At 33.6% G+C, this 12,367-nt stretch overlaps 1 protein-coding gene across 6 annotated transcripts in view; it reads right to left on the reverse strand.

The window, feature by feature from the left end:
• The window catches only part of uif (sushi, von Willebrand factor type A, EGF and pentraxin domain-containing protein uif), a 431,448-nt gene that overhangs the window by 103,325 nt on the left and 315,756 nt on the right, over nt 1–12,367 (reverse strand). For all 6 annotated transcript variants that reach the window (XR_011329717.1, XR_011329716.1, XR_011329718.1 and 3 more), the window contains exons 11-15: nt 11,145–11,313; nt 8,267–8,446; nt 7,280–7,462; nt 5,218–5,400; nt 1,230–1,406 (exon numbers count right to left, since the gene is read on the reverse strand). Coding sequence is in view for 3 of the 6 variants with exons in the window: in XM_069812500.1 (XP_069668601.1) it covers nt 1,230–1,406; nt 5,218–5,400; nt 7,280–7,462; nt 8,267–8,446; nt 11,145–11,313 (892 nt within the window). In the remaining 3 variants the exon portion in view is untranslated. The remainder of the gene's footprint in view (nt 1–1,229; nt 1,407–5,217; nt 5,401–7,279; nt 7,463–8,266; nt 8,447–11,144; nt 11,314–12,367) is intronic.

Here is a 12,367-nt window from a genome sequence, read left to right on the forward strand (position 1 = left end):
ATATGGCCCAATTCGACCACTTATTACTCTCGATGATAGGTTGATAGGTGAGATAACAACTAACAGTATTGCATTTTTATGTGAACAAAGAAACCCTGTTTTTTTTTTCTCAAATCCGTTCATACAGAAAAAGGTTAAATTATCTGTCTTAACCCCTTCAGATCTGAATTTATAATAAACAAAATTGAAAAAAAAAAAAAAAAAAAAAAAACTGGTCACATAATCATTCTGGGGATCTAAAATTTCCAAATCAAATCTTCACAGAAAATAAAAATTTGGGGACAATTTTGACCCCTGGGGCCCCAAAATTTTAAATTTTATTTTTAATTCAGGTATACAGATGTTTCAAAAATAATATTCTCCATTTCTATCACATTTAATTTTTCAAAACATTTAAAAGTATCGAAGACATTCCAAAAAAAGAAAAAAAGAAACAATGTACAGTACATCAGACCTGAAGGGGTTAAATTCATGACATAGGACCCCTAACTTTGTATTTTACTCGCAAAGGAAGTCTTTGCTAAGAACTTGGTCTTTGAAAGTCTATTTTCCTCTACGAAACTTGGATCTAACATCGTACATAGTAATATGAGAATGAAAAAACCCTTCTTTTTTTTTTCTGAAACCCTTTCATATAGAAAAAGGTTAATTTATCCATTTTAAATCCATGGCATAGGAACCCTAACTTTGTATTACTGGCAAAGGAAGTCTTGCTAAGAACTTGGTCTTTGAAAGCATATTTCCCTCTACGAAACTTGGATTTAAAGTCGTACATAATAATTAATTGACCATTAGGACAACTCGCAGTGTAAAAGCCTGATAAGGGGTTGAATTTTGTGTTGGTAGAACAGGCTAAGACTTACTTCGATAATTTTTTTTACTGAAAGTCAGTGACAATGTTAAAATAGAAATATAATGAATTCATAATAAGTGTTGGAAATCCATCACTAAGACATTATTTTACGCATAAATTGGACAATAGTGAAAAACTATACAGATTTAATTAATGTAATGACGAAATCTGGAAAACTAGATGTTCTGTAGTAGAATATGGAAAAGATAGAGGTACAGTTATATATTACGCTTTCTACTCAGTATTAATGACAATATAAAAATATTTGTATAAATCACAGTGACTCATCATTAAAAGAAATTAACATCTAACAAATTCCTCTATGATGTTATTATATAACTTCCTGTATATAATATTAGACTAATAGAAAACTCACCTTCACATTTAGGAGGGTTCATGAATTCTTGACCAATACCACATTTGATGATATTAGATCCCGTCAATTTGTATCCTTTGTAGCATTGGACTCTTGCTTCATCACCAAAGTAATATTCCCGTGACGGGTCTGTTACAAAGCCATTCTTTATAATAGGGAATTTGGGGCAACGAGCTCCTGAAAATACAATTACGAAAAGAGTAAGACTCAAAGCTACTATAGTGATCAATTTGTCTCCTTGATATTTGCATCATCTCGATGATATCTTGGCAAAGATGAATATAAAAATTGTCACAATTACAGGAACTAACAAGCAAACATTCTCATGGGAGAAGATAAAAAAGTTAATTTTATTCTTTCACCATGTTAATAATGTCAAAACAAGTGCTTATACAAATTTTGGCTGCTCAAGCGCAATTATGAGGGCCGTCCAGAAAGTAAGTTTCCCTAGGGCCGTTTACAGAAAGGAAACACAATTTCATGGAAAGATTTATTGGAACAGATATAGCAATTGTTGAGCTATTTTTCTATATATTCCCTCTGAAATTGAGACTTTTGTCATAACATGTGATCAACAGAGACATACAGACGGCTGTCACACACTTGTTCTGATGCCAGGCGGCAGACTTCTATGACACAGGGATACAAAAGTTGATCCCACGGTGTAACAAATGTTTCATTTCCAGTGGAGAATATGTTTAAAAATATTTAAACAATATCTGTTTCTGTTCCAATAAATCTTTCCATGAAATTGTGTTTTCTTTCTGTAAACGGCCCCAAGAAAACTACTATCACAATTGCACTCGAGTGGTCGGAATTGGTATAAGCACTTTTTTTTTACTTTATTAACATGGTAAAAGGAAAAAAATTAACATTTTTATCTGCCCCCATGAAAATGTTTTACTTGTAAGGCAAAACTGAAAAACTTTAATAAAACAAATAATTATATATAAATATACAGCATAGTGAGTAGGACATGAAAGATCATGAGTTGGCATTATGATAATAATGATTCATAAATCACAGTGTTCTTGCACTAACAATTACAAATTCTGGAAAGAAAGAATTATTGAAAATGAAGTGAAACTCGCAAGAGGTTTCATGACAGTATTTGGGATATTATGCATTTATAGAAGGGGATAAAGAACAAATGCATTATTTTATAATGATTTACAAAAATATAATTAACAACAAATATGCTGTTACTTTAATGCAAGGCCACATTGCAAAGCATGGTGAAATAGTTCGTAATATAGACTGAACAAAAATTATGTGATTTTGCTACTTAAGTAATTTAAAGTGATGAACTAATTACAGTATTTTATAAGCATAATACTATTCAGACTTTTACGTGGAATGCAAGAGAAAAACTGTCAGTCACTGACTATGTAATACATGACACTGAAAAATTGTTTTGTTTTGTCCTTGATTTTAAAGTCTCTAAAGGTCTAGAAAAATAAATGGATCACAAGTTAGTTGTGTCTCCTATCCCACCATGATGGTATAAAATTAAAATTAAAATAACAAAACAAAAAAATCCCGTTTGAATATAGGCTTACTGAGAAATCATTTCATTTTTAGCTTTCTGAATATAGAATAAAGAAATATCTTTAAAACATAAACAATTTCTGATACTGGTAACGTAGAAGAAGAATGGGTGAATTGAACTGATATTTTAAAACAGACAATTATTGAAAGTACAGCCTTTAAAAGTAGGAGCAAAAAAGAAAAAGAGGTGTATTACAATGAGACGAAAATATTATAAAATGATAAACGATAAACATGAAACATATCTACCGCCTTTTACAATCTAGGAAATTCGAAGATGAAATTTAATACAAAAGCAGAAAGACTATTGCAAAATGAGAAAGAAGGAAAACAAAGAGAAAGATGAAATAATTTTGTTTCAAAGTTGGAAAGAGATATAATATTGCCAAGACCTGAAACTTTCAAAATTTTAAAGAAAATTAATTTAGACATAAAAAAATCAAAGTGACAGGTGTAATTAATGAATGTACTTAAACCCTCTTAAGTCCAGAAACATACAAAGATTAAATTTATTCTATAAAATATTTGCACTGCCAGTATTGGTCACTGGCATTGAGGCGTAGACTATAAGAAAGTAAAAGAGAGAAAGTGATGAAGATGAGATGAGATGAGATTATGAGGTGGACTTTAAGATGCTCATTTTTTAACAAAGGAGGGATCCAAAGGCTTGCACCGCAGCCTGAAGCTTATTGTGTCTACCACTCCTGATTTGTGAATGATTATGTTGCCAAACGGCTGCACTCTTGTAAGAATACAGCATGCTACACCATGAACTGGGCTATGGTAATGATGACTATGACATTTGAGTTAATCATGACGAAATGAGTCTGAGGTCCAATGCCGAAAGTTACCCAGCAATTCTGTTTCAATTGGGTGAGGGAAAACCTCAGATAAAACCCCAACCAGGTAGTCCCAACAGGATTTGAACCCAGGTTCTCTCATTTCACCGTCAGACATATTAACCGTTACTCCACAGCAATGGACAAGATATTCTCTGCTTGAGCACCGAGGAAATAAAAACATAAATGAGTTATAAATGAAATGTAATAATTTAAACGTTCTTTAATTTGCAATATAATATTTAAGTAATAGTAATAAAATAGATATGGTACATATCAGTGGCGGTTCCTCGGGGGAGGGAAGGGAGGAACGTCGTCCTCACATTTTCTTCTTTTGAAAGTAAATACGAAATAAAATAAATGCCTTGAAATTCGAGGAAGATTCGATAATTTTTGAGTTCTCAGCTATAAGAAAACCTCGGTTGATCGAGTTTTAAATGACGCGCACTCATATGCTGTAGAAAACTGTGAGAAAGATGCGAGATTGTCTGTGTGGAGGAAAGGCACTCCATTCCTCCTCTACTGCAGTTAACACACATAGACAACAGCGCACTAGCGGCCAGAGAAAGAAGCAGAGCTTTAAAGCAAGTAAATGAATGGAGAGGGAGGAGATCCTCCTCTGAATCAGTCATGGGCGGGAAATAGAAACCGACTGGTCGTGCAGCAAGCTCACTACCGCAGCCACCTAACGATGTTACATTCAACCGGACTATAACACATCTAGGAGGAGACACAACAAAAACAGTTTTAACGCAACGCTATGAAAGACACCATATAAACTTTTTTTAAATTATAAGTCAAAAATATTATTCATTCCACTTTATGTAGGCTACTATTCATGGTTTGAAACTTTCGTGGATATTTGAAAGTTAAAGTCGGATTTATGTAAAACAAAAAGGAAGTAGTTCTACGTTGTTGGCCCCTGAAATTCACTTCTATTCATTGTTTACTAGACAGGGCAACAGCCAAGTTGTCAGTTTTGTACAAATATATTTGAAACTGAGAGTAGGTACTCCAAACTACATCATTTTTAATATAAAAAATTAATCAACCACCGGCAGCTTTGAACAATAATGATAGTATGACTTTACAAGAACTGACATTCTTCAAAAGCATGTGAAACTGAACTTGTAAAATGTACATATGGCAACACAGACCACGTGGGTGGGTGCAGTGTTCTCGCTTTCCTCAGATTATTTCCCATTCCCATTTCCACTTCCGTAAAATGGTTCCGGTTACGAGTTAGTAGCTAGTCTCTTCCAACATGCGTGATGCTGTAGTGTACTCGAAAAATGCTACGAGGTTGTGAATTTCCTTGTAAATTGTTAATTTGCGCAATTATTCAACAATGAATGGAAGTGAAAACATAATATATTTTGGACAATTTAGGAAACTCAGTTTACAAGAACAGATTATTGCTATACAAAAGGGAAGGTCAACCCCAACACTACCTGGTCTTACATGTATGCATGTAGGCTAATTTGTAGCATGTTTCATTCAAGAAGGTGTCATTTCGTGCTGTTAACTTCTTTCCTCCTCTTAAGAAATATGCAGGAGCCGCCACTGGTACATATATAAAGGATATAAAGATTAGCACTTACTTGTACATGTAGGAACATCACCAGACCAGGTACCATTACTCATGCACAATATTACTGGGTGTCCACTACGAACATAACCCGGTTCACACACGTATCTTATAATTGTTCCATAACTGCGACCTCCTCCATTGAGTACAGTTACATTTGCGTGAGGTGAGTCAGCCAAAGGTGGACATTGTGAAGCTGTAAAAGCAAGACATTATATGTTAATTGATTTATAATGTAACATAAGAACATTCGTAAAAGAGATGTTGAAGTAGGAAATAAAATACAGATACATTATATTCATTTAAATATTATGACTACCCTTGAAGCACCAAAATATGCTTTTCAATAAATACTGAGTTGGGCAGATAAAACCGTCCCATCTCATTTCATTTCATTTGAAATTATGTTGGCTATTCTTTCTTCTGCATGTTTAGTTACACTGTTGCTTGTTACATGCTATAACTTACAGATTATTTATAAACTGTTCTGACTGCACTGAGAGATGCCAAGAATCATACTAAAGTACTTATTTGGAACACCAAAAGTCACACCAGCTCTATCAAGAAATCACAGGAATTATTCAGGGACAAATATATCTGCTTTGCCAATACCAGCGAAAAGCAGCATTCAAGATTTGATGCGAAAATGGTATTTGACTGGATCCATTGCAAATATAACAAGGAACAGAGCACCTTCTGTCCAGACACTTCAACTTATGGTGCAAATTCAGGAAATGATGACTAGGAGTCCTCGAAAGTCCACCACGAAATGGGCTGAGCATGTTTACGCGAATAGGAGAACTTGCGGACGAGTGTTGAAGGCTCTGAAATTCAAACCATACCGCACAGCTGTTACTACAGCTGTGCAACAACTGAAGGAGCCCAATAAGGATAAATATGTGTAAATTTCTGCCGCTGGTTGTTGAATAGGGTTACAGATGGTCGTTTGGACCTGTTGTTGTTTATCATGACTGATGAGGCTTGGTTTCATCTACTGGGATATGTAAACTCCCAGAATAGCAGGTATTGGGCCACAGGAAATCCTAACTAGTGCACGAACAACCCTTACACGACCAAAAGATTGGTGTATGCTATGATTGCGAAACACATTATCGGTCCAATATTCTTAGACACCACAGTCAACACAGATGTATACTTGACCTTCTTGGATGAATTTTATCCCCAACTAACAGAAGAGGACGTAATTACTGCTTCTTTCAACAAGATGGAGCAACATCTCACATATCTGAGAGGTCACTTACCGGTACGCATATTCATCAGATGTTCACTGAAGAGTGGACTGTGAGCAAAGGCTTGTGGCCACCGCGGTTACCAGACTTGTCGACATATGACTTTTATTTATTGGGGTACTTGAAGAATAAAGTGTACTAGCAGAATCCCCATACTATTGATGAACTGAAGGATAACATCAGGAATAGCATCCACACTATCACCCGTGAGGAATTGGTACGTGTCTATATGAACCTATTAAGACGTGCACAGAAGTGTCTAGGTGTTGGTGGAGGGCACTTTCAACAAATATATTTTGAAGGTTAGTACAGAACACATTTATTTATTCATTTCATTCCATTTATTTGAAGAACATTTGTTTCAAATCAAATGAGATGAGATGGGCTGGTTTTATCTGTCCAATGCTGTATTAATATTAAAATATATTTTTAAGTGATGATAAGTGTAACACTGAATTCATCATAATAGAATCTTTAAGGAATTATTTTAAAATTAATGTAGGCCTAAACAATTAACAGACTTGTAAAACCTACAGAATGATGTATGTACAAACTTACTTATAATAGGCATGGCTTTTAATAATTTACTTATAACATTAAAGTATGGACAGTAATTGTCTTTTGTATTTCTTTATGTAACATGAAACATACATGTCAAGGAAGAGAAATGCAGTCTTGTACAAAACATCCTGCTTTTAAATGCGTTTCATATAGATGTATCTGCAGGCCAATATGTTGATTGAGACTAAGGATATATTCTCAGGACACCGCCTGAACTGAAGCTGCAAAGACTTTCATATAGGAAATAATATTATCATCACAAACCTAAACAAGTTGGCAGTCTTTCCCATCGACCATCAGCAAGACAAGACACTCTTTCAATTGACAAACCAGATGGGAAAGCAAATCCCGCATAGCACTGGTACATGGCTTGGCCACGGTATGTGACGTTGTTTGAGCCAATTGAGAAACCATTATCAATCTGTGGTACTGGTCCACAGTACACCTCTGTACAAAAAAAGATGAAAACAAACATAATTAACATTCATAAAGTAAACTACTGTATTTTTTTTTATTATACTGGGTAATATACTGGTACCGAACTCAATATACAATATATTTAGGTATGAATTTTTCACTTTTAGAAAATAAAAATTATATGTGACTACTGTCGATTTTGGTCTGAAAAAATATACATAATCATGTAATGCACTTATTGGAATTTTATTGAACTTATTCTACTGTAGGAAAATTGATTCTGGAAGAAGAAACAAGCATTAGTAGTCGGATTATTTGAAATGAAAAGCACGAGGTGTAATGGTGTAAACCAATCAACCAACAATTTATAAACAACAGTAACAACAAGATTTTGGTGATTATAGGTCTACTGTAACTTTAATGTATGATATATGTATAGAATTTGTATAATACCTTAAATAAACTTATATTTAAAATAAAATCCCTGATGTAACTGTTATTATTCACTGGAGGTGTATTAAGCTTAAGGAAGAAAAGAATTTGTATAAAATTCTATACAGTAACATCTACTACAAACAAACAAACCATTGTAATAAATTTACTCGCAAAGTGTTGCTTCAGCACAATAAATCACAGTACATCCCATTAAAAAATATTAGTTTGGCATGTACCAATAAAATATGTCATGGACTATCAAATAGAAGCTTCCTTCTAGATCTAGATCATTGTTTTAAGGAAGTCATTCTGCGTAAGTATAAAATATGTATGTTAATTACATACTTTGTTCTTAGTTTAAGTATCTAATAATATTTAAGGAATATGAGGAGAACTGACCTTGACAAGGGGGAATGTAAGTGACAGACCAATTGCCTCCCAGCATACATTCTGTTGTGATACGTGGCCGTCCAGTAGCAAATTCTTGCCCTACGGGACAGGTAAATGTCACAACTGTACCAAATGCTGTATCTCGGCTTGATGCTAGAGCTCCCAAACCAGGTATCAATGGAGGACAATCTGAAATGAGACAATAAGATATTTAGTTTCTTAAGTATACATATTTCTTCTCGTATTTTAATATTTACATTTTTATTGAAGGAAGTAGGAATTTCACATAAGATTTCAAAAAGATTTCTCCTGGAACGCACTGACTATGAGAGTTAAAGAACTGAGGCAGAGATGGTTATAAATGAGAAATGTTACTTGGTTTATCATCACCACCTCCACTTGTAAAGACTTCTAAAGAACTAGATTACTAGAAGTTTTAATCAGTCATAGATAGTACGAAAATACAGTACAAAAAGACTAAGATTTGTATTTTAATTTTGTCATATAATCTATTGAATTTTAATCTCTGTGCAATGTAGTTAGTTCTAGAGGTAACATTACAAGTTGTGAAAGCGAGGTCTTGAAACTCATGTAGTTGCGTACTGTACGTATGTGAGATGGAAATTATACATGGTACCAGTACAGTATATGGAAGTTGACAACTACAGTAGTGTATGCTTCAGTGGCTGGCCATGATAATATCTTTGAAAAATATTGGAGTGCAAGGGTCAAATGACTTTATTGCCAAATGCCTGGCATTAGAAAACAACAACTACAGTAGTTTTACCTGAAGAGTACGAAAATATAGCCCTCAACCCTGATTTTTCAATGCAAAGACATGCTGCAAGCTTGGTCTCTATTGCAGGAGTGCTTGCAAGGTTTCATCTCAGAATGTGCAAAACACTTTCTTGATAGCCATCATGCTACTTTTCAAGACTAACATTTTATGGTGATTATCTCTTTCCCAATATAATGTAGCTGAACAAATGCACTTGGAAAATATATATAATCGTGAACACAATACGTTTAAAAAATCTATATTATACGTTAAAAAGTAAAAATACTAACTTCTCAATAGAAACGGTTTGCCTCTACCCATGGATGCAGTCGCAAAACAAAATTGTCAGAGCATTTTATGAAAAGTTTATTATGAATAATAATAATAATAATAATAATAATAATAATAATAATAATAATAATAATAATAATAATAACAATATATTACATTACATTACATTATATTATAATATATTATATAATGATTGCAATATTATTATTATTATTATTATTATTATTATTATTATTATTATTATTATTATTATTATTATTATTATTATTATTATGGTAAAACTCCGACAAGATGATCTTCAAGGAACCACAAGTAAACTGCATGTTCACAGGGACTGTGGATTAGGTGGGTATTCTAATTTTGGCTTGTATTATCATTTATTTTATTGAATTAGATCATCCAAAGATATTAATTAATTCATTCTACTGGCGCTATAGTCCATGAAGGACCCTGGCCTCTTCTACAGCTCTCGCCCAATCTTTCTTGTCCACAGCATACCTCCACCAATTCCTTATAGTTATATGGTTCAGTACACTAAAGAAAATAAACTGATCAGCAAAAATTTCCAGAATTATGGCCGATTAAGGAAAGTTGTTTGAGAAAGAAGGTGTAGGAAAATGACTGGGTATTGTAATTGTATGTAGGCTTAAATGCGCAGTTAAAGGGTCAAATATGATGGTGGGGTATTGTATGTATGTAGACTTAAGTGCGCAGATAAATTGTATATTGTTATTATTATTATTATTATTATTATTATTATTATTATTATTATGGTATCCAGTGTCCTCTCATTTAGGAATTGGGTTCTGGTATGTGACATAAATCTACATATGACGCAGTAACTTCGTCTTCACTTCCTTATCTAATAATTGTTATCTCCCATAAAAAAGGCATCATCCTTGGACAGAATTAAACCTACGAACTTCAGATCTAATTATGAGCAAGGTGACAACTCGACCACTGAGAATACTGGTAACTTGCTTATATATACAATGTGTCCCAAAATTTACACACATACATAAAGACTACATAGTATGAAAAAAAAAAAAAAAAACCGAAAATGTTAGTGGCAAAGAAGAACTTTTAATTGCACAATGTGGCAACTCTGTATTTTACAAATAAATGCTTTTTTATTATAATTACCTTTTTATACTGATAATATACGAATTATTTCTGTGTTGCATTATATTCTTTCATAACTTCGTAATAAACTATTGTTTATCCATCTCTTCTCATGTTATTGCTTGTTAGTTACAATAATAAACTCAGTAAACGTTACATTGCAGTCGACTACTAAAATATTCTGTTTTGTAAAGTGAATATAGGTTAAATGGGTCCGTCTGATGATCTGATGATGGCAAATAATTGCCGAAAACGTTAATTCAATCAATAAATGTGACATAGTTAATAATGTAAGATTACACATTACTTAATAAGCAAGAAGACGGACCCATTTAACCTATATTCACTTTATTTAATTGCTTATCGGTCTACACCACCTTTTCAAAATGAAAAAATATTCTGCTTTGTGCAGTGTTGGTCAATTTCGCAATTAAAAATTCTTCGAACGAAATTTTATTACCAACATTGTCGTCCATATTTTCATCCAGGATTCACAGGATGTAGTCTGTGTGCGCGAATTTCGGGATACTGTATAATATATTATTTTGCATATAAAGTTTCTGTGTTGAGTCTATGGTTTAGTCATTAATGTCTCAAAAAACTTGCTACTATGAAATCAAGATGTTCATTTTCACTCCAAACATTAACATTCTAACTGCATGCAACCTACACCTGTTGCATAATTAGTGTTCATACCTGCAGAAAAGGTGGCCTTCCATCCTTTGTTGTTATGCAGAGCATCTGTAACAAATCTGACTAACATTTCACCACTGGATGCAGTGAGTGTGATTCGAGGAGAATTGCTAGCTGTAAAACCATTATTAGGATGGAGACGCAAACCACTTGTACTTGCTCCATCATAAACCTGTAAAATACAAATTTTTAATTTTATTATGTATCTTAAAAGACGAGGAAACAAGCAATAAGAATTGAGTACCTGTTTAATTTAAACCTTGCAGAAGAAACTAGTGCCATGTAAAGTAAGTAAAGTCATCCACATTACAGGCCATGAAGTCACATAGAGTAGTGGAAGTCTAAGGCTTCCCACTTGTACTGACAATCTGCACTGAAAGCAGTACGGAAATACCCTTGTTACTCATTTCTGAAAGAGGCTGAGTAAACCCCAGGGCTATAGTGCAGCCAGAAGACTTAGATCAATGGAGAAAATTCATGACCCTATCGGGAATCGAACCCTCGACCTTCCGGCTTGCAGCATTATGTTTTAACCGTGACGCTACCATGTCCAGTAACATGGTAACCATCGTAATACAGTATATGCATTTTATCTTCTCCCACTTGTGGATATAAAGAAGATGTGGCAGTGCACAGCGCAGCTGTACATATGTAAGTAAGGAAAAAGAAAATGTATGCACTGTAGATTGTATATTAAGAGGTTAACAGTCCACCTAAAAACTTCTTCTAGCAGCGAGATAGATAATCTGAATGGCATACATGTTGAAACAAGATGTGAAAGATATGCTGAACTAAGGAAGGGAATACGAACATTCTCTCTATATGTAGGTATTCCCTTTTGGTCATAAAACATTAACTACAGAACAAATCATTAACTTAGAAAATAACTACAATCACTAATTTACTAATAGGGATCCTATTTTATGGTGAATAAACATCTTAAATTTCGGTTTAAAAATTATCGCTTAATGTCGGTGCTATTTCGCAAATAAACATAAATTTGGTGTTAATACACATTTAAAAAATATAACTTTTTGACTCCCGTGGAGCAAAATACATTAATCTGTATTCCTACAAAGACTAGAGGTTCATATTCATTTATTGCATCCAACTGATCACATATATGATATGGGACATGGTTTGTATATCAAATGAATCTTATGATTCTTTGCACACTTAACAGGAAAAGTATGGGCTGCCGACAATTTCTAAGTTCCAGAGACATA

The sequence above is a fragment of the Periplaneta americana genome, chromosome 16 (assembly GCF_040183065.1).
Source record: "Periplaneta americana isolate PAMFEO1 chromosome 16, P.americana_PAMFEO1_priV1, whole genome shotgun sequence".
Taxonomy (NCBI): Eukaryota; Metazoa; Arthropoda; class Insecta; order Blattodea; family Blattidae; genus Periplaneta; species Periplaneta americana.